This window comes from Trachypithecus francoisi, unplaced genomic scaffold, assembly GCF_009764315.1.
Source record: "Trachypithecus francoisi isolate TF-2019V2 unplaced genomic scaffold, Tfra_2.0 Lachesis_group3, whole genome shotgun sequence".
Taxonomy (NCBI): Eukaryota; Metazoa; Chordata; class Mammalia; order Primates; family Cercopithecidae; genus Trachypithecus; species Trachypithecus francoisi.
The window spans coordinates 123,935,339-123,960,293 of record NW_022681468.1 but is presented as its reverse complement, the minus strand read 5'-3'; the positions used below and the strand labels follow the sequence as shown (position 1 = coordinate 123,960,293).

The following is a 24,955-nucleotide window of genomic DNA, read 5'->3' as shown; positions in this document are numbered from 1 at the left end:
GATATTCTAATCCTGAAACTTTTTTAGGATAAAACAAATATATAAATGTGCTAATGTTATTAGGAAGATTTTCACTGTAAGAGATATAAATCTTAAATAACAAGGTAAGGAGAAGCCTTGTAATAGCTTGAATTGGAAACTTCACTATGACATCATCATTTTTAAAATTCCTAGCTAGCCCACTGAAAGATGAACATTAACTATACCTCAGTGTACCTAGATCATGGCTTCTACATTACCATTTCCAACCAAAGGAACTATGCCTCCTTGAAGAAATGGCCAATTATTTCAAATCTGTGCCAGAGAAAGAACAATATCCTCAAAGGGTACACGGTCATGTCAGAATCATACAGGATTTGGTTTGAAGGGATTTCTACTGGCCAAGTTTGTGACAATTTGAACATCAGAAAGAGTAATAATGGTAATGGAATTTGGCTGAGTGGATCACAAAAGAAAATCCATGAGTCTATCGGGTGCAGTGGCTCATGCCTGTTATCCCAGCACTTTGGGAGGCCGAGGTGGGCGGATCACGAGGTCAGGAGATGGAGACCATCCTGGCTAACATGGTGAAACCCCATCTCTACTACAAAATACAAAAAATTACCAGGGCGTGGTGGCGGGCGCCTGTAGTCCCCGCTACTTGGGAGGCTGAGGCAGGAGAATGGCGTGGACCACCCAGGAGGCGGGGCTTGCAGTGAGCCGAGATTGCGCCACTGCACTCCAGCCTGAGTGACAGAGCGAGACTCCGTCTCAAAAAAAAAAAGAAAAGAAAATCCGTGAGTCCATAGGGATAGTAAAAAAGAAATGTAGACCAGAGAGGGTACAGGCAAAGGCACCACGAGGGATCTAGAGCTATTCAGTATCTTGACTGTGACAGTAGGTAGATGAACCTATACATGTGATCAAATTGTGTAGAACTTAACACACAGACGCACATGCACATACCTGCAAGCGAATGCAAGTAAAACTGGGAAATCTGAATAACGTAGGTGGGTTGTGTCAATGTCAGTATCCTGATTTTGATTTTATGCTATAGTTTTGTAAAATGCTACCATTGGGGCAAACTAGGCAAAGTGTATAAGGGATCTCTCAGTACTATTTCTTTTTTTAAAATTTTTATTTTTGTGGGTACACGGTAGGTGTATATATTTATTTCTTAGAGCTGCATGTGAATCTACAATAAAAATTACAATAAAAATTTCAATAAAAAGAGGGAGAGAAGGGAAAACTCTTTTCTTACAGAAGAATGCCAACTAGAAAATTAAAAATGAATGGTTGAATTAGAGAATTATAATTTTGCCGGGCATGGTGGTTCATGCCTGTAATCCCAGCACTTTGGGAGACCGAGGCCAGCAGATCTCCTGAGGTTGGAGTTTGAGACCAGTCTGACCAACATGGAGAAACTCCATCTCTACTAAAAATACAAAATTAGCCGGGCATGGTTACACATGTCTGTAATCCCAGCTACTCGGGAGGCTGAGGCAGGAGAACTGCTTGAACCTGGGAGGCGGAGGTTGTGGTGAGCTGAGATTGCTCCATTGCACTCCAGCCTGGGCAACAAGGAAACTCCGTCTCAAAAAAAAAAAAAAAAAAAAAGAAAGAAAGAAAATTATAATTTTGTGACCTCCAGTGTAAAATTGCGTCAGGTAAGGATTAACAATAGCTGACTGTACCACTGGATGAAAGAGTATTGTGAGGGAATGGCAGATTACACTATTAGGTAACTTGCTCATTACAAAAGGAAACACTACAGTGGAAAGTTCTGGCAGTCACCTTCTCAATTTAATGACCAAATTTATCGTCACCAGCTAACATAAGGATGCCATATGTAACCATATCACCTATGAAATATTTTTGCTAAAAATGGTTAATATGAAGGAATGGCCAGACAAATCCAGAATATGATACATTTTACCAGACAACTGGCATGGGTTAATAAATAAAAGTGTAAGTCTGTATTAAATAAAAATAGGCATAACAATCAAGAGGAGTATATGAACCTGGATTGGATCCTGGGTTTTTTTAAAAAAGTGTAAATATAGTGGCTTCAGGATAACCGCATCAAGAGTGCCATCAAGACTCGCAGTTTATTTCCTCTTTCCCTGAATCTGGGCAGGCCTTCTGGCAGCTTGGTGAATAGAATGCTGGAAAATGATGCTGTGACCAGTTCCAGGCTTGCTCTTTGTAAGAGGACTGCCAGCTTCCACTTCTTCTCTCTTGGAGCACTTGCTCTTGAGACATTCCCTCTCGGAACTGAGCAGCCCTGCTGCGAGAGACCCAAGCCACATGGAATGGCCAAATATAGTTATTCTGGTCAACAGTTTTAGCTGAACTCCCCAATGACAGCCAACAACAATTAGGAGCTAAGTGAGCGACCCATCTTGAATATTCCAGCCCAATATACTATAGTCCCAGCCAACATCACGTGGAATAGAACTATATAGCCGAGCCCAGTCAACCTGTAGAATCATGTAAGATAATAAAATAGTTGTTTTAAGTCAAGTTTTGGAGTAGTTGCGTTGCATTACAGTAAATAATAGAAACAATTGAACATCTTTGAGAGGATTCTTCATGTAGATTTTTTATTAGATAATATGGAGTTATTGTTCTTAGGTATTAGAAAGCTTTGGTAATTATGCAAGAGAATATAATTTCTTAGGAGAGGAAATATTTGGAGGTGAAATATGATGTCTGCAGCTCATTTGAAATAATTCAGCAAAAAAGTATGCATATAAAAAGCAAATAGTGGGAGCTTTCATTATATTTTGTAGAATGGAGGCTACCCCTACCCTGAAAAAAAAACAAATATGACATTTAGCAATCAACTGGCAGAGGTATATGAGTTTTCATTATACTATTTTTTCTTTTTTTACTTGAGACAGGGTCTTGCTCTGTCGCCCAGGCTGGAGTTCAGACTGGTCCCAAACTCCTGGCGTCAAGGGATCTGCCTGCTTTGGCCTTCCAAAGTGCTGGGATTGCAGGCGTGAGCCACCACGCCTGGCCTATTTTTAAATTTTTTTTGTAGATTTAAAAGTTTTCAAAATAAAGCATTGGGGTGAAAAGGATCACATTAAAAATACAGTTTTGGGGGTCCCCAGCAGCCACCAGTGTGCTCAGTGATTTGCTAAAAGGATTCGTGGGACTTAGTATATAATTGTACTCATGACTAAGGTTTGTCACAGCTGCAGAATACAGGACAGGATCAGCAAAGGAAAAAAAGCACAAGTGGAGTCTGGAGAAATCCATGTATAAACCCCTCTATCACTCTTCCTTCTGTGAGGGGTATACTTGAGCACGCTCCACCAGCGACGAAAAATGCAGTGACTTATGTATAACATTTCTGCCCAGGGAAGCCCATTAGTGATTGAATAACCATGATTTTTTTTTTTTTTTTTTTTTTTTGTGACAGAGTCTCACTCTGTCACCGAGGCTGGAGTGCAATGGCGCAATCTCGGCTCACTGCAACCTCTGCCTGCTGAGTTCAAGCGATTCTCCTGCCTCAGCCTCCTGAGTAGCTGGGATTACAGGCGCACGCCACCACGCCTGGCTAATTTTTGTATTTTAAGTAGAGGTGGGGTTTCACCATGTTGGTCAGGCTGGTCTCAAACTCCTGACCTCATGATCCACCCACCTCAGCCTTTGGGATTACAGGCATGAGCCACTGTGCCCGGCCAAGTACCCATGATTTTTACTGGGGGCTTGTTACTTAGGTAACCTTGGCCTAACATGTACCAAAATTCCAGACTCCTAGAAGGAAAGTTGATATTCACCATAAATCACATTGTTTGTAGGCACAGTTTAGGAACATTGAACCACCCTTATTAGTTAGGGGATGGAGGAAGGCTGAGTTTCTCGATAGATGTCAGCCAAAGGCTGATCTTGGAAGCAGGCACTTTTAAAGACTGCAGCCTCAGGCCTGCTATATTAACTCTTCTGCACACCTACTAATCACACAAATGGGAAGATAAATATTAATGATTTGAATGAGAAAGGAAACTCTTGTCCAAAGAGTTAGATAGCTTATTGTGAACTCTTTGTAGTTCTGCCAGAGATTCTGAAAACGGGATGAATTGACTTCAGTTCACTAAACAGTTATTGAGGCATTAGGTATATAGAGATGAATAAGACACAGTCCCTACCATCAAAGAACTCAGGTCAAGATGGGCAGTTAAACGATCAACAATGATTATGGAACAGTGTGATAAGTATTATAGTAAAGGTGAATACAAAGTAGGAAGGAAGCTGTTGATTCTGATGTTAGGGTGAGGAGGAGGGAAGAGGAATTAACATTTGACCTGAACTTTGAAAGAGAAGTAGTGTTCAACAGGCATGGAAACTTAGATGGGCACTCTAGTCAGAGGAAGAAAAGCAACCGGAATATGAATTCTTACTAGTTGCCAGGCTCTGTGTGTGCAATTATAATTTAATCCTTACAACAGACCTGTGATGTAAGTGATTTTATTGTTATTTTTAAAATGATGGCTGGGCATGGTGCCTCATGCCTATAATCCCAGCAGTTTGGTAGGCTGAGGTGGAGGATTGCTTGAGCCCAGGAGTTCGGGACCAGCCTGGGCAACATAGTGAGACTTGTCTCTGCGAAAAATTTTAAAAAGATATTAGCCAGGCATGGTGATGTGGACCTGTAGTCCCAGATACTTGAGAGGCTAAGGTGGGAGGATCCTTGAGCCTGGGAGGTGGAGGCTGCAGTGAGCCGAGATTGCACCACTGCACTCCAGCCCTGGGTGACAGAGGGAGATTCTGTCTCAAAAAAAAAAAAAAAAAAAGAGAGAGAGTTACTGTGAATTTGAGTTTTCTTATTCCCTTTTCCGTATTCACTCCTTTTTTTTTTTGAGACAAGGTCTTAGTCTGTCACCCAGGTTGGAATGCTGTGGTGCAATAAAAGCTCACTGCCGCTTTGACCTCCTAGGCTCAAGTTATCCTTCCAGCTTAGCCTCCCAAGTAGCTGGGACCACAGGCATGTACCACCACACCTGGCTATTTTTTTTATTTTTGTAAAGACAGGGTCTATGTTGTTCAGGCTGGTCTTGAACTCCTGGGCTCAAGTGATCCTCTTGCCTAGGCCTCCCGAAGTGTTGGGATTATAGGCATGAGCTACCTTGCCCAGCCACTCTCTTTCTCTTTTTTATTTTTTAAAAGAATTAGAGACAGGGTCTGACTACTTGCTATGTTCCCCTAGCTGCATTCAAACCCCTGGGTTCAAGTGATATTCCCACTTCAGCCTCCCGAGTAGCTGGGACTGTAGGTGCGTGGTACCAGGCATGGCTATTCACTCCTCTTCTTATAAGCAAAAGCAGTTTCTTTTCTAGTAAGAGATGGACTAGGTTGTGTAGATTGAGCTTTCTATTAAAAACAACTGGAAGTATTGAATAAAAATGTCTTAAAAACATCAAAAAGTTAACGAGGTAGAAATGAAATTGGGAACTCAGAGATGAGCTGAACACAGAAACTGCTTTTGCCTTGCGAACATTTGCTGAACTAAGTGAATTTGAACTTCGGTTTTGACAGCCCGACAGGGCGCAGGTGATAGAAGTAAGGTCAAAACCCGGCCTGGTGCGGTGGCTCACACCTGTAATCCCAGCACTTTGGGAGGCTGAGGTGGGTGGATCACAATGTCAGGAGTTTGAGACCAGTCTGGCCAATATGGTGTAATCCCATCTCTACTGAAAATAAATAAATAAATTACCCAGGTGTGGTGGCACACGCCTGTAATCCCAGCTGCTCGAAAGGCTGAAGCAGAAGAATTGCTTGAGCCCAGGAGGCGGAGGTTGCAGTGAGCCTGGGGAACAGAGTGAGACTCCATCTCAAAAAAAAAAAAAAAGTTGTATGCATCTAGTAACATTGCCTCAATCATATCTAAATTAACAGACGTACAAGGAGAAATAGACAAATTTATGATAGTGTGATTTCCCAGTGATTGATAGAACTAGAAGACAAAATTCAATAAGGATATAGATTATGTGAACAAATAATTAACAGTAAACCTAATGGACATATAAAGAACATGGCCCCAACAACTTCAGAATGCACATTCTTTTAAATGTACTGAGAGTGTTTACTAAAGTTGACTATATACTGCTTCCTAAACAAGTCTCCATACATTTCACAGGATTGAAATTACACAGAGAATGTTCTTTGATCACAATGCAATTGAGATAGAAATTAATAACATAAGGATAACTAGAAAATTGGAAATTAAGAAATCCGTCTCAACCCATGAAAAAACGATAATGGAAATTAGGATGTGAATGGAAAATACTATAATCAAAGCTTGAGAGCAGCCAAAGTCGGATTTGGTAGGAAATTTATATTCTTAGATGATTATCTTAGAAAAAAAATAGTCCGAAAATTAATGACCTTTGAATCTCCATTTCAAGAAGTTAGAAAAAAAAAATAGGCCGGGCGCGGTAGCTCAAGCCTGTAATCCCAGCACTTTGGGAGGCCGAGACGGGCGGATCACGAGGTCAGGAGATTGAGACCATCCTGGCTAACACAGTGAAACCCCGTCTCTACTAAAAAATACAAAAAACTAGCCGGGCGAGGTGGCGGGCGTCTGTAGTCCCAGCTACTCGGCAGGCTGAGACAGGAGAATGGCGTAAACCCGGGAGGCGGAGCTTGCAGTGAGCTGAGATCCGGCCACTGCTCTCCAGCCTGGGCGACAGAGCGAGACTCCCGTCTTAAAAAAAAAAAAAAAAAAAGAAATAAAAAAGCAAATTCTCCGAAAGAAATTGAAGGAAGGAAAGAATAAAGATAAGAAGAGACATAGAAAGCAGAGGTGGAGAAAATCAATAAAAAGGTAAAAGTTCTTGAAAGATAATTAAAATTGGTAGACATATTGACAAGATTAAGACACAAACCATATCAGTAATGAAGAAGAAGACATAACCATGAAAGCTACAGACATTTAAAAGCTAACAGAATATTAGGCTCTGCACGGTGGCACACGCTACCTGTACTCCCAGCTACTTGGGAGGCTGAGGCAGAAGAATTGCTTGAACCCGGGAGGTGGAGGTTGCAGTTAGCCGAGACTGAGCCATTGCACTCCAGCCTGGGTGACTTTTTCAAAAAAAAGAAAGAAAATATTAAAACAAGTTCATATCAGATAAAATGGATAAATTCCAAGAAATAAAGACAGTTTCTATAAAAGAGAAAACCTGGATAGCCCCGTAACCATTAAATACACGGATTCAGTAGTCAAAAGTCTTCCCACAGGGAAACTTGCAGGTCTAAATGGCTTCACCTGGAAGTTCTACCAAGCATTTAAAGAAATAATTGCAGTTAATTATTTGTTAATCTGTTGCTACATAGCAAATCACCCAATATATAGTGGCTTAAAGCAACAATAATCGATTATTGTCTCTCACAGTTTCTGTGGGTTAGGACTTCAGGAGGGGCTCTGTTGGGTTGTTCTGGCCTGGAATCTCATGAGGTTGTGGTCAGATGACAGCTGTAGTTGAGGAGCACAGAAAGCTAAGCCCACAGAAGAAAAACAAACACCGTGACACTGGGAACGAGCTGCCTCTTGCTTATTAACCTTGAGCTGGAAGTAGGAGGTGAGTTGTTTCTCATCCACTGGAAAAAGTGTTGAGTAGTTTCACTTTACATTGTGATGCTAAACTGAAGGTATGTAGCAACTTCTGGGAATCAGTGAGCAGTTTGGAGAATTTTGACCTCTCCCGAGTCTTGTTTCCTTTGGGGTTAAGAGGGTCTGGAGCCTCTAAGTTAGAGACACAGGCACAGTGTGTTTCATTTTCATTCACCACCTGCAATCCTCTGCCCTTTCCTCCACTTGTCGGAATTCATTTATCATTCAGGTTGCAGTACAGGTCTCACCTTTTGTGGAGCTTTTCCCCACCGCTCTATTCCCGTTTTGCTCTCGCTCTCTCTCTCTTAACTCTGCTAACACTTACTGCCTTTTACCACCTTTTTCGTCTTGACCATATGTTTCTTGATAACTATTTCATATCTTCTCACAGAAAGTGCCTCATCTGTCCCACTGAAACCTCTGTTCTACAGCTCAGGGATTGAGTCCTGGAGATCTGTGTATTCCCCTGTCATATCTCACATAGCACCTTGCATGATTGGCCATTCTCAGAAGAGTAATTCAGTGCTTGACTATTTCACAGAGCAGGTTAGGGTCCTTCTTGGCAGGAGTCTGCAGTCTTAGATAGGTACAGACAGACATAGAGAAAGCCTACACAGATGTGAATAAATGACTAAATATATTTCTGGGGGAGGCACAGAGTAGGAGGCTGAGTCCTCATGAGAGAAGGATGAGAGGAAGAAGCCCCTTGTTTAATCTCATTTTTTCTCTTCATTAAAATGCCTTCTTGCATCCTTGGTCTCTTTTCACAGAACCCTGCCATCAGCATCACTGAAAATGTGCTGCATTTCAAAGGTCAGTATCCCAGCAAATGCTCCCATCTCTATATACAGTTAAGGAGGTGTGGTGGTGGTTTCCCTTTTTTTTTTTTTAAATGTATGTTTTACGATTTTTTGCTGATGTTCACTCCTCTGATCTTCATGAAGTAAGCTAAATTGTTTTGAAATATGTGATTAGAAAAGTCAAAGAATTGGTTTAAAATCCTGTTTCCCCCATGGAGAGGCAGTAGATACAGTGAAGAAAAAAAAAAAAAATCCTGGGTTAGAAATCAGGAGGCTTGTCTTCTAGCTCTAATTCTGCCACTGTCTTGGACAAGTTATTGACTTTTCTGGACCTACACAATGAAGATGCTGGGTTTTAATCTGTGTTTCTCAAACTCGAGGACCCGTGGACACCTAAGAATGTTTCCACAGGACTCTCAAGGGCTCATGGACCTGAGATTGAGAAACACGTGAAGAATTAAATATGGTCACTTTAAGTGATATTTGGCTTCACTGCAGCTGTGAACACAGACACATATACAGCTACTGATTGCATGGCAGTACTTGATTATGAAGTGGCCATCTAGATGATCCAGAATATGCTGCTTTTTTTTTTAAAAAAAAAAGATTATTATGAAAACAAAAAATAGAAATGTTATTTATTTATTTTGAGATTGAGTCTTGCTCTATCACCCAGGCTGGAGTACAGTGGCACAATCTCGGCTCACTGCAACCTCTGTCTCCTGGGTTCAAGTGAGTCTTGTGCCTCAGCCTCCTGAGTAGCTAGGATTACAGGCATCCACCACCACGCCCAGCTAATTTTTGTATTTTCAGTAGAGACAGGGTTTCACCATGTTGTCCAGGCTGGTCTTGAACTCCTGACCTCAAGTGATCTACTCGCCTTGGCCTCTCAAAGTGCTGGGATTACAGGCTTGAGCCACTGTGCCTGGTTTTTTTTTTTGTTTGTTTGTTTGGTTTTTTTAAAAAATATTTTTCTTTTTAAACATTTTTAAAAATAATATATATATTATATATATATATATATTTTTTTTTGAGACGGAGTCTCGCTCTGTCGCCCAGGCTGGAGTGCAGTGGCCGGATCTCAGCTCACTGCAAGCTCCGCCTCCTGGGTTTACGCCATTCTCTCGCCTCAGCCTCCCGAGTAGCTGGGACTACAGGCGCCCGCCATCTCGCCCGGCTAATTTTTTGTATTTTTTTTTAGTAGAGACGGGGTTTCACCGTGTTAGCCAGGATGGTCTCGATCTCCTGACCTCGTGATCCGCCCGTCTCGGCCTCCCAAAGTGCTGGGATTACAGGCTTGAGCCACCGCGCCCGGCCAAAAATAATAATTATTTATTACACCATTCCTAAGAAATTTTCTTGATGAGAGTTTGTGGCTCCCTGATACTAGATTTGCAGACCAGTTTGAGAAACACTACATTCTAGATGATGTCTCAGGCCTTTTCAACTCTGACAGTCTCTGATTCTATGAATCTGCCTCCGTCTGCCTTCTCCTCAGTCCATCAGCAGATTTACTGCTGTACTGGAGAGGGTGGGATCTGCATTCACTGTCACCCAGTGGGGTAGGATTCTCTCTGTTCCAGTTCCTGGGATTATTGGAGCATGAAGAGTTTCTGCTTTATGTGAAATTCCATCTACCGTAATATACTTGCATGAAAGTACAGCCTGGCTTTTGTATCTGCTTTTCAGGATGAGAGTAGTTACCACTCAGCTCAGGTTTTTTTGAAATTAATACATTTACATGAAATTTAAAGTGATAAAAGCATATCTTGCCACTTAGACCTTACATACTGTGCTACCTTAAGGAATTTATGGTCATAGAGAATAATTGCTACCTATGGCGAATATTAGGCAGGTTATTAGTCTACATATGGTCAGATAAGGGATGAGAGTCCCAGAAGGGAACCAAATGGTAAATGAATCAGAGAGAAGAGTGGAAGGGAGGTCCAGCAGCAGCTGCTGGGTCCAGCAGTCACTGGCACCTAGGCATGGTGCCAGCTTGAATTGGAGAAAGGAGCCATGTCAAGGCATAGGGATGAGGCATTGGCCAAGTCAGGTACTTCCCTCCTAGTTCCACCTGTCCTTCACAAGCTACAAAAGCTTGTATTTCTTTTTCCTTGTTCCATTTGGGATGTACTAAAGCAGGAGTCAGCTTCTCCCTTCATTCTCTCTCCCTGCTTGGGAGGTTTTAGATTCAGAGCTGTCCAAGACAATCCAGCATTTCCATGTGCCCTGCAACTTTCTTTAACCACGGTCAAGATGATACACCCACCAATTTTTGTCTGCTCTAGATTTACAGCCAAAGTAATTGTGAAAGTTAAATTTATATCTCTGTGGCCCCTTTGGCATTGCTTTCTCTATTCTTTTTCCTGCCTGTTATTTGTACGGGGTATCATCAGGGTCACAGTGGAAAATTGGGTAAATACTCCGAAACTGACATCAGAGGACATATAGAGATAAACTAGCGTCAAAGATTTGACCTGTCTAGCTGTTGAAGAGCTCTGCTTACAAGCCCCCACACATTTTAACAGGACCCATTAAGATTTGTGGACTACATTGCTTCTCAGCCTTTTGGCTATGATCAAGTGTAATATTCTTGCTGGGCATGGTGGCACATGCCTGTAATCCCAGCACTTTGGGAGGCTGAGGCGGGCGGATCACTTGAGGTCAGGAGATTGAGACCATCCTGGCTAACATGGTGAAACCCTGTCTACTAAAAACACAAAAAATTAGCCGGACGTGGTGGTGGGCGCCTGTAGTCCCAGCTACTTGGGAGTCTGAGGAAGGAGAATGGCATGAACCTGGGAGGCAGAGCTTGCACTGAGCTGAGATTGTGCCACTGCACTCCAGCCTGGGTGACAGAGTGAGACTGTCTCAAAAAAAAAGAAAAAAAATGTTCGCATACTTAGGAAAGAACTGCACCAAGCTGGCTTTTGGATGGCCTCGCTCTGCTCAAATTTGCAATAACCCACATTTCTTTCTTTATAGCTCAAGGACATGGTGCCAAAGGAGACAATGTCTATGAATTTCACCTGGAGTTCTTAGACCTTGTGAAGCCAGAGGTATGTTCTTTCCTTTCTCACTTCCCTTCCCATTTTAGGAAATGAATACCAGTAGTTTAGTGAAATGGGGAGCAGGGTTTGTGGAGAGAAGAAGATAAAACCAAAGGGGAATAATAGAGTTCTCTTATTTGGAACAGAGCCCAGGTTTTAGCTGCAGAGGAATGGGAAAGTCAGAGACCCCGAGTTGAATCTGGGCCCTGCCATTTATTAGTGGTGTGATCTTGAACAAGTCTCTTCACTTCTTTGAGTTCCAGTTTTCTCATATGTTAAATGAAATTCTGGACTAAGTGATCTCCAGGGTTCCTTCCAGCTCTGATATTCAGGTTTTAGTGATGGCAGAGGAGTATGGCACCTGTTGAGAACAGAGTTACATAGGGTAGTTGAAGCCCCCACCAAGGGTTACTTTCATGTGACTTTGCCATAGGTGCAGTTGAGAAAATTAGAAATCAGAAAGGGCAAAGGCAGCTGGTCTTCAGAAAGAATGCTACAGATATCATCGAAGCTTCTCTTCCCTTAGAGCCTGAGGAAGCTTCTCTCACAAGCAGGGAGAGAATCCAATAGATGGGGTATTTAGGTTTCTGGAATTACACTTAGCTCTGGGGACTTGAACTTCTTGATTTCCCTGCACAGGTGCTCAGTTGTTTTGAGAAAGCATTAATAATAACCAGTGGTATAGTGGGCGGAGAACCTGTCATGGGGCTTCCTTTGGAGACAAGGGAGAGGCCATGTAGACAAACAATGAGCTGGAATGGCCTATAAGAATTTGAGTTTAGTTGGGAAGACTTCCCAGATTGACCCCTGTGAAAAAGTCTATAACTGATCCAATACAGTTCTGACCTTGATGCAGGTGTTTCTAAAACAAGAGTCTGCTGAGCCAGAGACAGTCATTTTCATGGGAGGAAAATGTATAAGCTGAGGGTGATTGGATGCAGTACCCTTGAGAGGGTGATTGGACGTAGTACCTTCCATGATGTGGCTGTGGCAGGAGGTTCATGCTAGTTCCCTCCAGCCTAACCAGGAACTATTTGCCTTTCTTATCCTGATATCCTCCTGTGTCATTCACTGGGGGAATCAGAGAAGGATATTATGTTCTTGGCAGTTCTCCATGCCAGCCCTTGGTCTAGATCAACCTTTTTGGCACCAGGGTCCAGTTTTGTGGAAGATACTTTTTTCACAGATGGTGGGGTGGGGATGGTTTCAGGGTGATTCAAATGCATTACCTTTATTGTGCACTTGATTTCTGTTATTATTACATTGTAATATATAATGAAATAATTATACAACTCATCATAATGTAGAATCAGTGAGAGCCCTGAGCTTGTTTTCCTGCAACTAGACGGTCCCATCTGGGGGTGATGGGAGACAGTGACAGATGATCAGGTGTTAGACTCATAAAGAGTGAGCAACCTAGATTCCTTGCATGCACAATTCACAATAGAGTTTGTGCTCCTATGTGAATTTTATGCCAATGCTGATCTGACAGGAGGCAGGCCTCAGGAGGTAATGCAAGTGATGGGGAGCGAGTGTAAATACAGATGAAGTTTCGCTCACTTGCCCACGGCTCAGCTCCTCCTGTGTGGCCCCATTCCCAACCAGTATTGGTCTGTGGCCCAGGAGTTGGAGACCCCTGGTCTAGATGTTCCCTTTGCATCAGGACTTGCAGTACCACAGAAAGAAGAATAAACATATCCTGCAGTTTCTCTGTACAGCACCCCTGGCATGGTGCTGCTTTAGGGAACAGAAGAGGGCATTCTTACATTTTCACTTTCTCTCCTAGCCTGTTTACAAACTGACCCAGAGGCAGGTAAACATTACGGTACAGAAGAAAGTGAGTCAGTGGTGGGAGAGACTCACGAAGCAGGAAAAGCGACCACTGTTTTTGGCCCCTGACTTTGATCGTTGGCTGGATGAATCGGATGCGGAAATGGAGCTCAGAGCTAAGGTTAGTAAGGATCCTAGGATCTAGTCATTGAGGACAAATCATGGGGAACCCACGTCATTCAGGCCACTGCAGATACCTCTCAGGGTCTGAAAGAATAGCGACAAAGTTACAAATTCATTTAAAGACCTGGTGACGTGATTTTCAAGAAGTATTCACTATGTATTTTGTAGACTGTCCCTCAGTTGAAATCTGTCTGATGTTTCTCTTACAACTAGACTAAGGTGACAGATATTGAGAAGACCACAGAGGTAAAGTGCAGTTCTTATCACATCATATCAAAAGTACATACGGCCGGGCGTGGTGTCTCACGCCTGTGATCCCAGCGCTTTGGGAGGCCGAGGCAGGCGGATCACAAGGTCAGGAGATCAAGACCATCCTGGCTAGCACAGTGAAACCCTGTCTCTAGTAAAAATACAAAAAATTAGCCGAGCATGGTGACGCACGCCTGTAGTCCCAGCTGCTCAGGAGGCTGAGGCAGGAGAATGGCGTGAACCCGGGAGGCAGAGCTTGCAGTGAGCCGAGATTGCGCCACTGTACTCCAGCCTGGGCAACAGAGTGAGACTCTGTCTCAAAAAAAAAAAAAAGAGTACATACTATCAACATGACACATCACTGTTGATATTAACCATGGGTCAGCTGGCTTGAGGTGACGCTTATCAGGTTTCTCCACTATAAGGTTATTTTCCTCTTGCCACTCCTTGGAAGGAAGTCACTATGTGTAGCCTACATTTAAGGAGCAGGGAGTTATGCTTCCTGTCCTTTAGATGGAGTATCTACATAATTATTTGGAATTTTTCTGCATAGGAGAATAATTATGCATGTCTATTGTCTCCCATTTATTTATTCAATCATTTATTTATATCATGTGGGTACGTGGTATTTATTTTATACTCTGAGTTATAAACTAATATTATTTATTTCATTGCTCAAAATCTTCCAGCTTTGGCACTAACTGGCCTTTAGTTATGTCCTCATCCTGCCCATCTTTCATTTGGCTTTTGTATCTTTTTGAGAAAGCGCCATCATTATGGGACTTTTTTTTTTTTTTTTTTTTTTGAGCACTTCCTTACTTTCTGGCACTATAAGCTGCTCCAGGCTTATCTTGTATGTACGTTTCCTGCTTCAGCCCTGGAACAGCCATTTCTTCAAGGAGCTCTGTTCTTACTGTAGAATAGTATTGGAAAGCAAGATCTGCGTGCCAGGTATGCTCATTGCTACCAGGTTGCCATTGCTTTTAGGTTGTCTTCACTGGCAGAACAAGAAAATACATGTTTGGATACTAACCCATGCATACACATACACCCGTAAATATTTCTGTATGGATCTATCTGTATCTCTGTTAAGCTAAACATGAGTTCATACTGATGTTGGAAACATGATCTTAGCTTCTGGAAAAATTATACTAAAAATCTAGAAATCTTGAAAAATAAAATAGCAGTCTACTTCCTGCCTTAAACTTCTGTTTTATTTCTCTGACTGCGACAGATCTTCTCGATGTCCTTTCCAGCGTCACTTGTCAGTTTGGAAGCCAGATGATTGGGTTAATTTTGTGAACAATGGATGGGCATCCTGTGATGCTAATGCTGCTTAGTAAGGAGGAGTCAGGCGTTTGGCCCTATGACCTAGAATATTTTTCCCGATGATGGCACTCACCCCAACCGGAGGAGGTGGCTTTGAGGAAGTCAGATTACTCAGCCAGCATATGGACTTTTGCAAGCATCTGGGAATTCTAACTTGTGTTCTTGGAAAACTTTTGTCTAAATTCTAGGAAGAAGAGCGCCTAAATAAACTCCGACTGGAAAGCGAAGGCTCTCCTGAAAGTAAGTTGCGCTGCTGCCATGGTAGTTACCAGTTAACTTGTGCTAGTGTTGGAAGTATGGATAATTGTGATGTGGCCAGAGAGCTAATGATTTCATCCCGGTGAGCTGTGTGGGTGAGTTTATGAAAAACCCTTTAGGTCCAGTGCTTAAGGTCTGCACCACCCACGTCAGAATCCTTACCTTTAATATTTCCTTTGTGTTTTGGGTGTTATTTCGTGAGTACACCAAGGCTAGTATAACAGAATAAAAGAACTCCTGGACTGGCCTCATGGCAGATGGCAACCAAATCCTGCAGACTTGGGGAAATGATTGCATGGGTCCAAGGCTGCACTCCTTCAGCCTGGTGTTTTTCTCCCAGCTGAAATCTCAAAGGCTGTATGATACGTAAGTGTGGTTGTCAGCCTGAAAGATGGAGAGTATTCTGTATAGTCCTGCTATTCATTAACCTTTAACAAATCAATTTCTGTTTCCGTCTAACCACTTTAAGCAGGAAGCTCTGTAAGTGTATTATCTTCTGGGTGATGTAGTTAGATTAAATTCAGCAGCTATCTGTTAAAGTCATGCTGTGTGGCAAGCATTGTGCTGGGCCCTTGACTGAGAGCCAGAGGGATCCATCGTAGCGCCCGTACTCAACAGGGCTTACAGTCTTAGTGGGAGAACTTCAGGTCTAGGTAAAACTACCTCTGAAAAGCAGAATGAAATAAGTGCTGCTTATTTGTTCTAAGTTGAAATTTTTCAGATTTTAGTGGTACTTATCTAGCATGCCATAAATAAGGGAGGGGAAAGTTTTGGAGCAGTACTTTTCAAACTGTGTTCCATGGTACCCCAGGGGGTTCCCAGAGATGCTTTGGAGGAGTAGATCCCATGAACAGGTCTACCTCAGTCAGAGCAACTCTCTTTTATGTGTTGGCATTCTGAATAAGGTTTCTTTTGAGAAGGAATTTTAAAAAAGATTTGAATAGCCACTACCTTAGGGGAATATTCTTTTAGGAAAGCTGAGGAGGGGAGAGGATTAGTGGAGGCAAAGAATAACAACATAAAAAAGCCACTTTGAGATTTCAATTAATTTTTTGGTGTTTTAAAGGGATAAACTTCAAAAATAGATAAAAATTCTAATATATGGTTTTTTTGGGTGTTAGGTAAAGCTTTAACTGTTTTATCTAAATTCATAAAGTTTTCTGAACAAGGAAGTTCTTTATGGTGCGGAAGTGTAATAGATTTTTGTAGTTTTGAAGAAGAAACTTTTAATTAGCTAAATGTTGCTGGAAGTCTGACATTTTTTGGAGTCTTAGGATAAGGCTGTGTTTGGTTTTTTTTTTTTGAGATGGGGTCTTGCTATGCTGTCCAGGCTGATCTTGAGATCCTGGGCTCAAGTGATCGTTCTACCTCAGCCTCCCGAGTAGCTGGGATCACAGGCATGTGCCTGGCTTAGGCTGCTTTTGATTGACCACATTATTAAATGTGATTATTTGAGGACCAACCAGATGTCTTTGCAGAATATCTGTATCCTAGGAATAAATATATAGCAGCAAAATCTGAACACCACAGATCTTCTCTTAAGAACTGTCCTTTTCTTTACCCTACTCCTTTGACTCAACCATGACTCTGTCAAAGCTCCTTGTTTCTTCCTTTACTCTGTAATTGGCTGTATCTTCATGAATCTTAGGCTGCAGACAAACTTTTTTTTTTTTTTTTTTTTTTTGTTGAGACGGAGTCTCGCTCTGTCGCCCAGGCTGGAGTGCAGTGGCCGGATCTCAGCTCACTGCAAGCTCCGCCTCCCGGGTTTACGCCATTCTCTCGCCTCAGCCTCCCGAGTAGCTGGGACTACAGGCGCCCGCCATCTCGCCCGGCTAATTTTTTGTATTTTTTTTTTTTTTTTAGTAGAGACGGGGTTTCACCGTGTTAGCCAGGATGGTCTCGATCTCCTGACCTCGTGATCCGCCCGTCTCGGCCTCCCAAAGTGCTGGGATTACAGGCTTGAGCCACCGCGCCCGGCCTAGACAAACTTAATGTCCTTTATTTTCCTGCATGTTGGTTTGAAATTGTCCTCCTTTGGTCATGTCCTCGGTCTAGCCATCTTTCAAAGCTCAGATCAGGCCAAGTATGGTGGCTCATGCCTGTAATCCCAGCACTTTGGGAGACTGAGGTGGGAGGATCTTTTAGTCCAGGAGTTTGAGATCAGCCTGGGCAACGTAGCAAGACTGTGTTTCTACAAAATATGATAGAATATAAAATTAGCAGGGTGTGGTGGCACAGACCTGTAGACCTAACTACTTGGGAGGTGAGGTGGGAGGATGGGTTGACCCCAGGAGGTCAGGGCTGCAGAGAGCTATGGTCCACTGCATTCTAACCTGGGCAACAGAGTGAGACGCTGTCTAAAAAAAAAAAAAAAAAAAAAAAGAAAGCACAGATCAGATACCAGCTACCAGCTTTATCCATGTAGACTAGCTTGATGCCCACTTCTCCAGCCTAATGTCATTTTTTCACCTTGAAAGTTTCACAAGACATTACTTGTCACTCCCCACCTGGTATTACAGTTTTTAGATTGTAAGCTCTGAGGGCAGCCTTGAACTACCTTTGTATCCCAGTGGTTCTTCTCACAGTACCTTGCACATTGTAGGTATGCAGTTAATGCTTGGTTGAATAAATATATAACCAAATATCAGAGTTGGTTTTTTCATTTACTGTATCTATCTCTGTGAGCTAATTTGACCTCAGTGACCTTAAAGAAATTCCAGAAAAGAAAAAACTATGGATTATATTAAGATGACTGGAGGGTCAGGCATGGTGGCTCATGCCTGTAATCCCAGCACTTTGAGAGGCCAAGGTGGGCAGATCACCTGAGGTCAGGAGTTTAAGACCACCCTGGCCAACATGATGAAACCCTGTCTCTGCTAAAATACAAAAATTAGCCGGGCATGGTGGTGGGTGCCTGTAATCCCAGCTACTCGGGAGGCTGAGGCAGGAGAATTGCTTGAACCTGGGAGGTGGAGGTTGCAGTGAGCCGAGATCGTGCCACTGCACTCCAACCTGGGTGACAGAGCAAGACTCCATCTCAAAAATATATACATAAATAAAAAATAACTGGAGCAGGAGCTGAGGAAATCTTTTTCCTTTTTGTAATGCCTCTTCAGATGGCCATTTTTTTGCCAGGTGTTATGGAAAAAATACAACACTACAACACTCAGCTGCTTTTTCCTATTTTCTTACTCAACAACAATCAACACAGAAGACTTCTGTGACCAAGTGTGTGGGTTCCCCCCCCCCCCACACCAAGCAAGCAATGAGTTCTGCAGCAGACACCAGCTGAGTGCCCTCTGATTCAATTCCGACACTATTTACCTAGAGATAGCATCAGATTCCCACAGATGAAGGGCTCAGTCTCCAAGACACCCTCCTGCCCCCAGCCTGTCCCGAGTCTGGGCCTCCAGAACTTGTGACCAGTAGGCTGTAAATTACGGTTCCCACAACCCGCTCCTGGGGTTTGATTGATTTGCTAGCGTGGCTCCACAGAACTCAGGGAAACAAGTTTGTTGGTTTATTGTAAGGGATATTATGAAGGATACAGATGAAGAGATTAGGAGGAAGTATGGAGGAAGTGGCGCGGAGCTTCCAGGCCCTCCCCAGGTGTGCCACCCTCCAGGAACCTCCATGTGTTTAGCTGTCTGGAAGCTGACCAAACCCTGTCCCCTTGGGCCTTTTATGGAGACTTCATCTGATAGGCATGACTGAAGCATGTTGAACTGTGTTGAAATGTGATTAGACAAAAAGGGTCTGACCTAAACCCCACAAGGCCTGTCTGTCCAGATTCTTCTCAGCCTCTCTGTGCAGTGTTCCTTCCTCCAGAGTATGAAGCAAGACCCTCTCTGGAATGAGGGTCTTAGGACCCACATTCAGATTAGAGTCGTGCCTTGGGCAGCTGAAAGGAAGGCAGGGAAGGTCACAGAGGAAGATTCTGTTTTCTGAGGCCTAAAGTGTCCCAACATTATAACAAAAAACTATAACAAGGGCTGTGGGAGTTATGAGCCAGAAACTGTGGATGAAAACCTATATGTACATATACACATATCATAATATCACACCAGGGGTAATATTTTTTTCTTGGGTTTGTTATGTCTGTATACCTATTCTTCAAGGCTGGGACAGGAAGTCCTGCTGAAAATAAACGCTGGAGAGCAATGTTCCTTGTATGTTTCTCTGTGGGAGTAGGAGCCCAGACTGGTGAGGACCAGGACAAGGTATTTGTGTGGGAGCTTAGGAGCATTCAAGAAGGAAAAAGGGTTGAAGTCATCCAGATATGCCTCACACACCTCTCTCCTGCTGGGACTATTGCTTTTAATAGCTTACTGCTTTGCTTTGCTTTACAGCTCTTACAAACTTACGGAAAGGATACCTGTTTATGTATAATCTTGTGCAGTTCTTGGGATTCTCCTGGATTTTTGTCAACCTGACTGTGCGATTCTGTATCTTGGGAAAAGGCAAGTAAGACATTTTTGGATTAATTTTCCCTTTCTCAGTAGTTTGGCCCAGTATTCACTCTCTGCCTTTGATGTTAATAATAACCGCTGCATTTGTGTAGCATCCTCTACTTTTTGTTGTGCTTTCATAGCTCTTATTTCCCATGACCTTGTGAAATAAGCTGACTGGTATTCTTTCCATTTAACAGGTAATAAAAATATAGGCCTAGAGATGGTCAAAAATGGTTCACATCCATAGCTAGCCAGAGCCACATCTTGGGCTAGAATCCTTTTGTATGTTCACTAACAACTAAATAAATTGATGTGATACTTCCAGTGCCAAAGTTATGCAAGGCCAAAAGAATTCTCACCCTTTTGGAGCCTAAATAGGTTCTAAAATGAACTAGTCTAAAACAGAATAAAAAGAGTATCATAAATATATTAGTTCTTTTTTTTTCTTCTTTTTTTTTTTTTGAGACAGAGTCTCACTCTGTTGCCCAGGCTTGAGTGCAGTGTCGTGATCTTGGCTCACTGCAAGCTCCGCCTCCCGGGTTCACGCCATTCTCCTGCCTCAGCCTCCCGAGTAGCTGGGACTAGAGGCGCCTGCCACCACGCCTGGCTAATTTTTTTTTTTTTTGTATTTTTAGTGGAGACAGGGTTTCACCATGTTAGCCAGGATGGTCTCGATCTCCTGACTTTGTGATCTGTCCACCTCAGCCTCCCAAAGTGCTGGTATTACAGGCGTAAGCCACCGTGCCTGGCCCAATTCTTCTTAAATTAATTTATGTGTTTAACAGGATTCTGGCTTTGACCAGCGGCATTCCATTGGTAAATGCCAATGGGAAATTTTTGAGAATTTGATCTAAAGTATTCTGAAACTTTATTTGATGAATAAATAGGTAATAAAATTTAGGAGAAGAAAGAGTAATGGGAGAGGATTTTTCTACCTGATAATGAAAGTATGGACCAGGTGTAATAGCTTATGCCTGTAATCCCAGCACTTTAAGAGGCCGACATGGGAGGATCTCTTGAGCCCAGGAGGTTGAAGCTGCAGTAAGCCATGATCATGACACTGTACTATAGACTGGGTGATGGAGCAAGACCTTGACTCTTAAAAAAATGAGAAAGGTGGCCGGGCATGGTGGCTCATGCCTGTAATCCCAGCACTTTGGGAGGTCGAGGTGGGCGGATCACGAGGTCAAGAGATCGAGACCATCCTGGTCAACATGGTGAAAACCCTGTCTCTACTAAAAGTACAAAAATTAGCTGGGTGTGGTGGTGTGCGCCTGTAGTCCCAGCTACTCAGGAAGCTAAGGCAGGAGAATCACTTGAACCCAGGAGGCGGAGGTTGCAGTGAGCTGAGATTGCACCACTACACTCCAGCCTGGCAACAGAGTGAGACTCCATCTCAAAAAAAAAAAAAAAAGAGAAAGGCATATAAGGTGTACGTGTTAACTTTCTGGTAACTGGTAGAGCTGACTGTTTGTGACCCCAGTGGCCTTCACCCTTCCTGCTTAGTTAAGTAAGAAACTCGAATCTGACTGGATGTTTGTTATTCCTTTCCTACAGTTATTTTCATGAAAGGAGTGAGCTAGTTTGAGAAATAGTTCTGTTGGAATTTACCAACTGATTCACCCTTAATGTATATTTTTGCCCATAGAGTCCTTTTATGACACATTCCATACTGTGGCTGACATGATGTATTTCTGCCAGATGCTGGCAGTTGTGGAAACTATCAATGCAGCAATTGGAGTCACTACGTCACCAGTGCTGCCTTCTCTGATCCAGGTATTGAATAGTTGAGCTAAAGGGTGGGTAATGGAAGGTCCCATTATTTGTCTAGTAATGTGGATTAGTCCATTTTCATGCTGCTCATAAAGACATACCCGAGACTGGGCAATTTACAAAAGAAAGAGGTTTAATTGGACTTATAGTTCCATGTGGCTGGGAAGGTCTCACAATCATGGTGGAGGGTGAAAGGCACTTCTTACATGGTGGCGGCAAGAGAGAATGAGGAAGAAGCAAAAGCGGAAGCCCCTGGTAAACCCATCAGATCTTGTGAGACTTATTCACTATCACAAGAATAACATGGGAAAGACTGGCCCCCATGATTCAATTACCGCCCCCTAGGTCCCTCCCACAACACGTGGGAATCCTGGGAAATACAATTCAAGTTGAGATTTGAATGGGGACACAGCCAAACCATATCATTCCATTCCCAGCCCCTCCAAATCTCATGCTCTCACATTTCAAAACCAATCATGCCTTCTCACCAGTCCCCCAAAGTCTTATTTCAGCATTAACCCCAAAGTCCACAGTCCAAAGTCTCATCTGAGACAAGGCAAGTCCCTTCTGCCTTTGAGACTGTAAAATCAAAGCACACTAGTTACTTCCTAGATGCAAGGGGAGTACTGGCATTGGGTAAATACAGCCGTTCCAAATGGGAGAAATTGGCCAAAATAAAGGGGTTACAGTGCCCATGCAAGTCTGAAATCCAGTGGGGCAATCAAACTTTAAAGCTCCAAAATGATCTCCTTTGACTCCAGGTCTCACGTCCAGGTCACACTGATGCAAGAGGTGGGTTCCCATGGTCTTAGGCAGCTCTGCCCCTCTGACTTTGCAGGGAGCAGCCTCCCTCCCAGCTGCTTTCACAGGCTGGCATTGAGTGTCTGTGGCTTTTCCAGGTGCATGGTGCAAGCTGTCAGTGGATCTACCATTCTGGGGTCTGGAGGATGGCGGTTCTCTTTTTTTTTTTTTTTTTCCGAGACGGAGTCTCCCTCTGTCGCCCGGGCTGGAGTGCAGTGGCCGGATCTCAGCTCACTGCAAGCTCCGCCTCCTGGGTTTACGCCATTCTCCTGCCTCAGCCTCCCGAGTAGCTGGGACTATAGGCGCCCGCCACCTCACCCGGCTGGTTTTTTGTATTTTTTTTTTTTTTTAGTAGAGACGGGGTTTCACCATGTTAGCCAGGATGGTCTCGATCTCCTGACCTCGTGATCCGCCCGCCTTGGCCTCCCAAAGTGCTGGGATTACAGGCTTGAGCCACCGCACCCGGCCCAGGATGGCGGTTCTCTTCTCACAGCTCCACTAGGCGGTGCCCCAGTAGGGACTCTGTGTAGGGGCTCCAACCCCATATTTCCCTTCCTCACTGCCCTAGCAGAGGTTCTCCATGAGGGCCCCGTCCCTGGAGCAAACTTTTGCCTGGGCATCCAGGCGTTTCCATACATCTTCTGAAATCTAGGCAGAGGTTCCCAAACCTCAATTCTTGACTTCTCTGCACGCACAGGCTCACCACCATGTGGAAGCTGCCAGGGCTTGGGGCTTGCACCCTCTGAAGCCACAGCCTGAGCTGTACATTGGCCCCTCTCAGCCAAGGCTGGAGCAGCTGGGACACAGGGCACCAAATCCCTAGGTTGCACACAGCATGGGGACCCTGGGCCTGCAAGGGATGGGAGGGACTGCCGTGAAGGTCTCTGACATGGCCTGATTACATTTCCCCCATGGTCTTGGGGATTACATTAGGCTCCTTGCTACCTATGCAAATTTCTGCAGCCAGCTTGAGCTTCTCCTCAAAAAATGGGTTTTTCTTTTCTACTGAATCATCAGGCTGCAAATTTTCCAAACTTTTATGCTCCTGTTTCTCTTTTAAAATGGAATGCCTTTAACAGTACCCAAGTCACCTCTTGAATGCTTTTCTGCTTAGAAATTTCTCCTACCAGATACCCTAAATCATCTCTCTCAAGTTCAGAATTCTGCAGATCTCTAGGGCAGGGGCAAAATGCTGCCAGTCTCTTTGCTAAAATATAACAAGAGTCACCTTTGCTTCCAAGAAGTTCTTCATCTCCATCTGAGACTACCTCAGCCTGGACTTTATTGTTCATATCACTATCAGCATTTTTGTCAAAGCCCTTCAACAAATCTCTATGAGGTTCCAAACTTATCCACATTTTCCTGTCTTCTTCTGAGCCCTCCAAACTGTTCCAACCTCTGTCTGTTACCCGGTTCCAAAGTCACTTCCACACTTTCAGGTATCTTTTCAGCAACGTCCAACTTTACTGGTACCGATTTACTGTTATTAGTCCGTTTTCCCTCTGCTGATAAAGACATACCCGAGACCAGGCAATTTACAAAAGAAAGAGGTTTAATTGGATTTACAGTTCCATGTGGCTGGGGAAGGTCTCACAGTCATGGTGCAGGGCAAAAGGCACTTCTTACATGGCGGTGGCAAGAGAGAATGAGGAAGAAACAAAAGCAGAAACCCCTGATAAGCCCCCCAGATCTTTTGAGATTTATTCACTAACATGAGAATAGCACAGGAAAGACTGGCCCCTATGATTCATTTACCTCCCCCTGGGTCCCTCCCATAACGTGGGAATTCTGGGAGATACAATTCAAGTTGACATTTGAACGGGGACACAGCCAAAACATATCTGAATGTTACATTTTGCTAAGAAGTCTCAATTAGTAAAAACACCTATTTGTACAGGAATAGCATTATTTTACCTGAAGAAGAAAGAACATTTAAAACCTCAGGGATATTTATCAAAGTAGACTTTTACTATTTCTGGTCTATTTCATTTTTTATAATATCCTCATGAAATAACAAAGTTATAAATAGCTTTAAGACTAGGGAAATTTGACTCTTAGGCAGGAGCTGAAAAACCTACCTTCAGTCTCCTTAGTTAGAAATGTACTTGGTTTCCGCCGGGCGCGGTGGCTCAAGCCTGTAATCCCAGCACTTTGGGAGGCCGAGACGGGCGGATCACGAGGTCAGGAGATCGAGACCATCCTGGCTAACACGGTGAAACCCCGTCTCTACTAAAAAAATACAAAAAAAATTAGCCGGGCGAGATGGCGGGCGCCTGTAGTCCCAGCTACTTGGGAGGCTGAGGCGAGAGAATGGCGTAAACCCGGGAGGCGGAGCTTGCAGTGAGCTGAGATCCGGCCACTGCACTCCAGCCTGGGCGACAGAGCGAGACTCCGTCTCAACAACAACAACAAAAAAAAAAAAAAAAAAAAAAGAAATGTACTTGGTTTCCTCCCACCTTGCATAGATGAAGGCAGTACTTCTTTTTTTTTTTTTTTTGAAAAATTTAACAGGTTTATTTATAATTATTATAAAGTTGAACCGCTGAAACTTGTTCACTGAAACATTTTAACTTGCATTAATGCTTTACGCTTCTGCATTTATATTAAAAATTCACACACAAATGAAAATGGAAAAACTGCCAATACCTGATTTCTGTCCCCTATTTTTCCACTCGCAATCATATA

The 24,955-nt window shown here is 43.3% G+C and overlaps 1 protein-coding gene across 1 annotated transcript in view; it reads left to right on the top strand.

Annotated features, from left to right (window-relative positions):
- Positions 1-24,955, top strand: part of HACD3 (3-hydroxyacyl-CoA dehydratase 3) — a 49,670-nt gene that overhangs the window by 13,439 nt on the left and 11,276 nt on the right. Inside the window, exons 2-7 of the mRNA XM_033189726.1 lie at positions 8,374-8,416; positions 11,392-11,465; positions 13,243-13,407; positions 15,176-15,227; positions 19,595-19,705; positions 21,345-21,472. Coding sequence (XP_033045617.1) covers positions 8,374-8,416; positions 11,392-11,465; positions 13,243-13,407; positions 15,176-15,227; positions 19,595-19,705; positions 21,345-21,472 — 573 coding nt within the window. The remainder of the gene's footprint in view (positions 1-8,373; positions 8,417-11,391; positions 11,466-13,242; positions 13,408-15,175; positions 15,228-19,594; positions 19,706-21,344; positions 21,473-24,955) is intronic.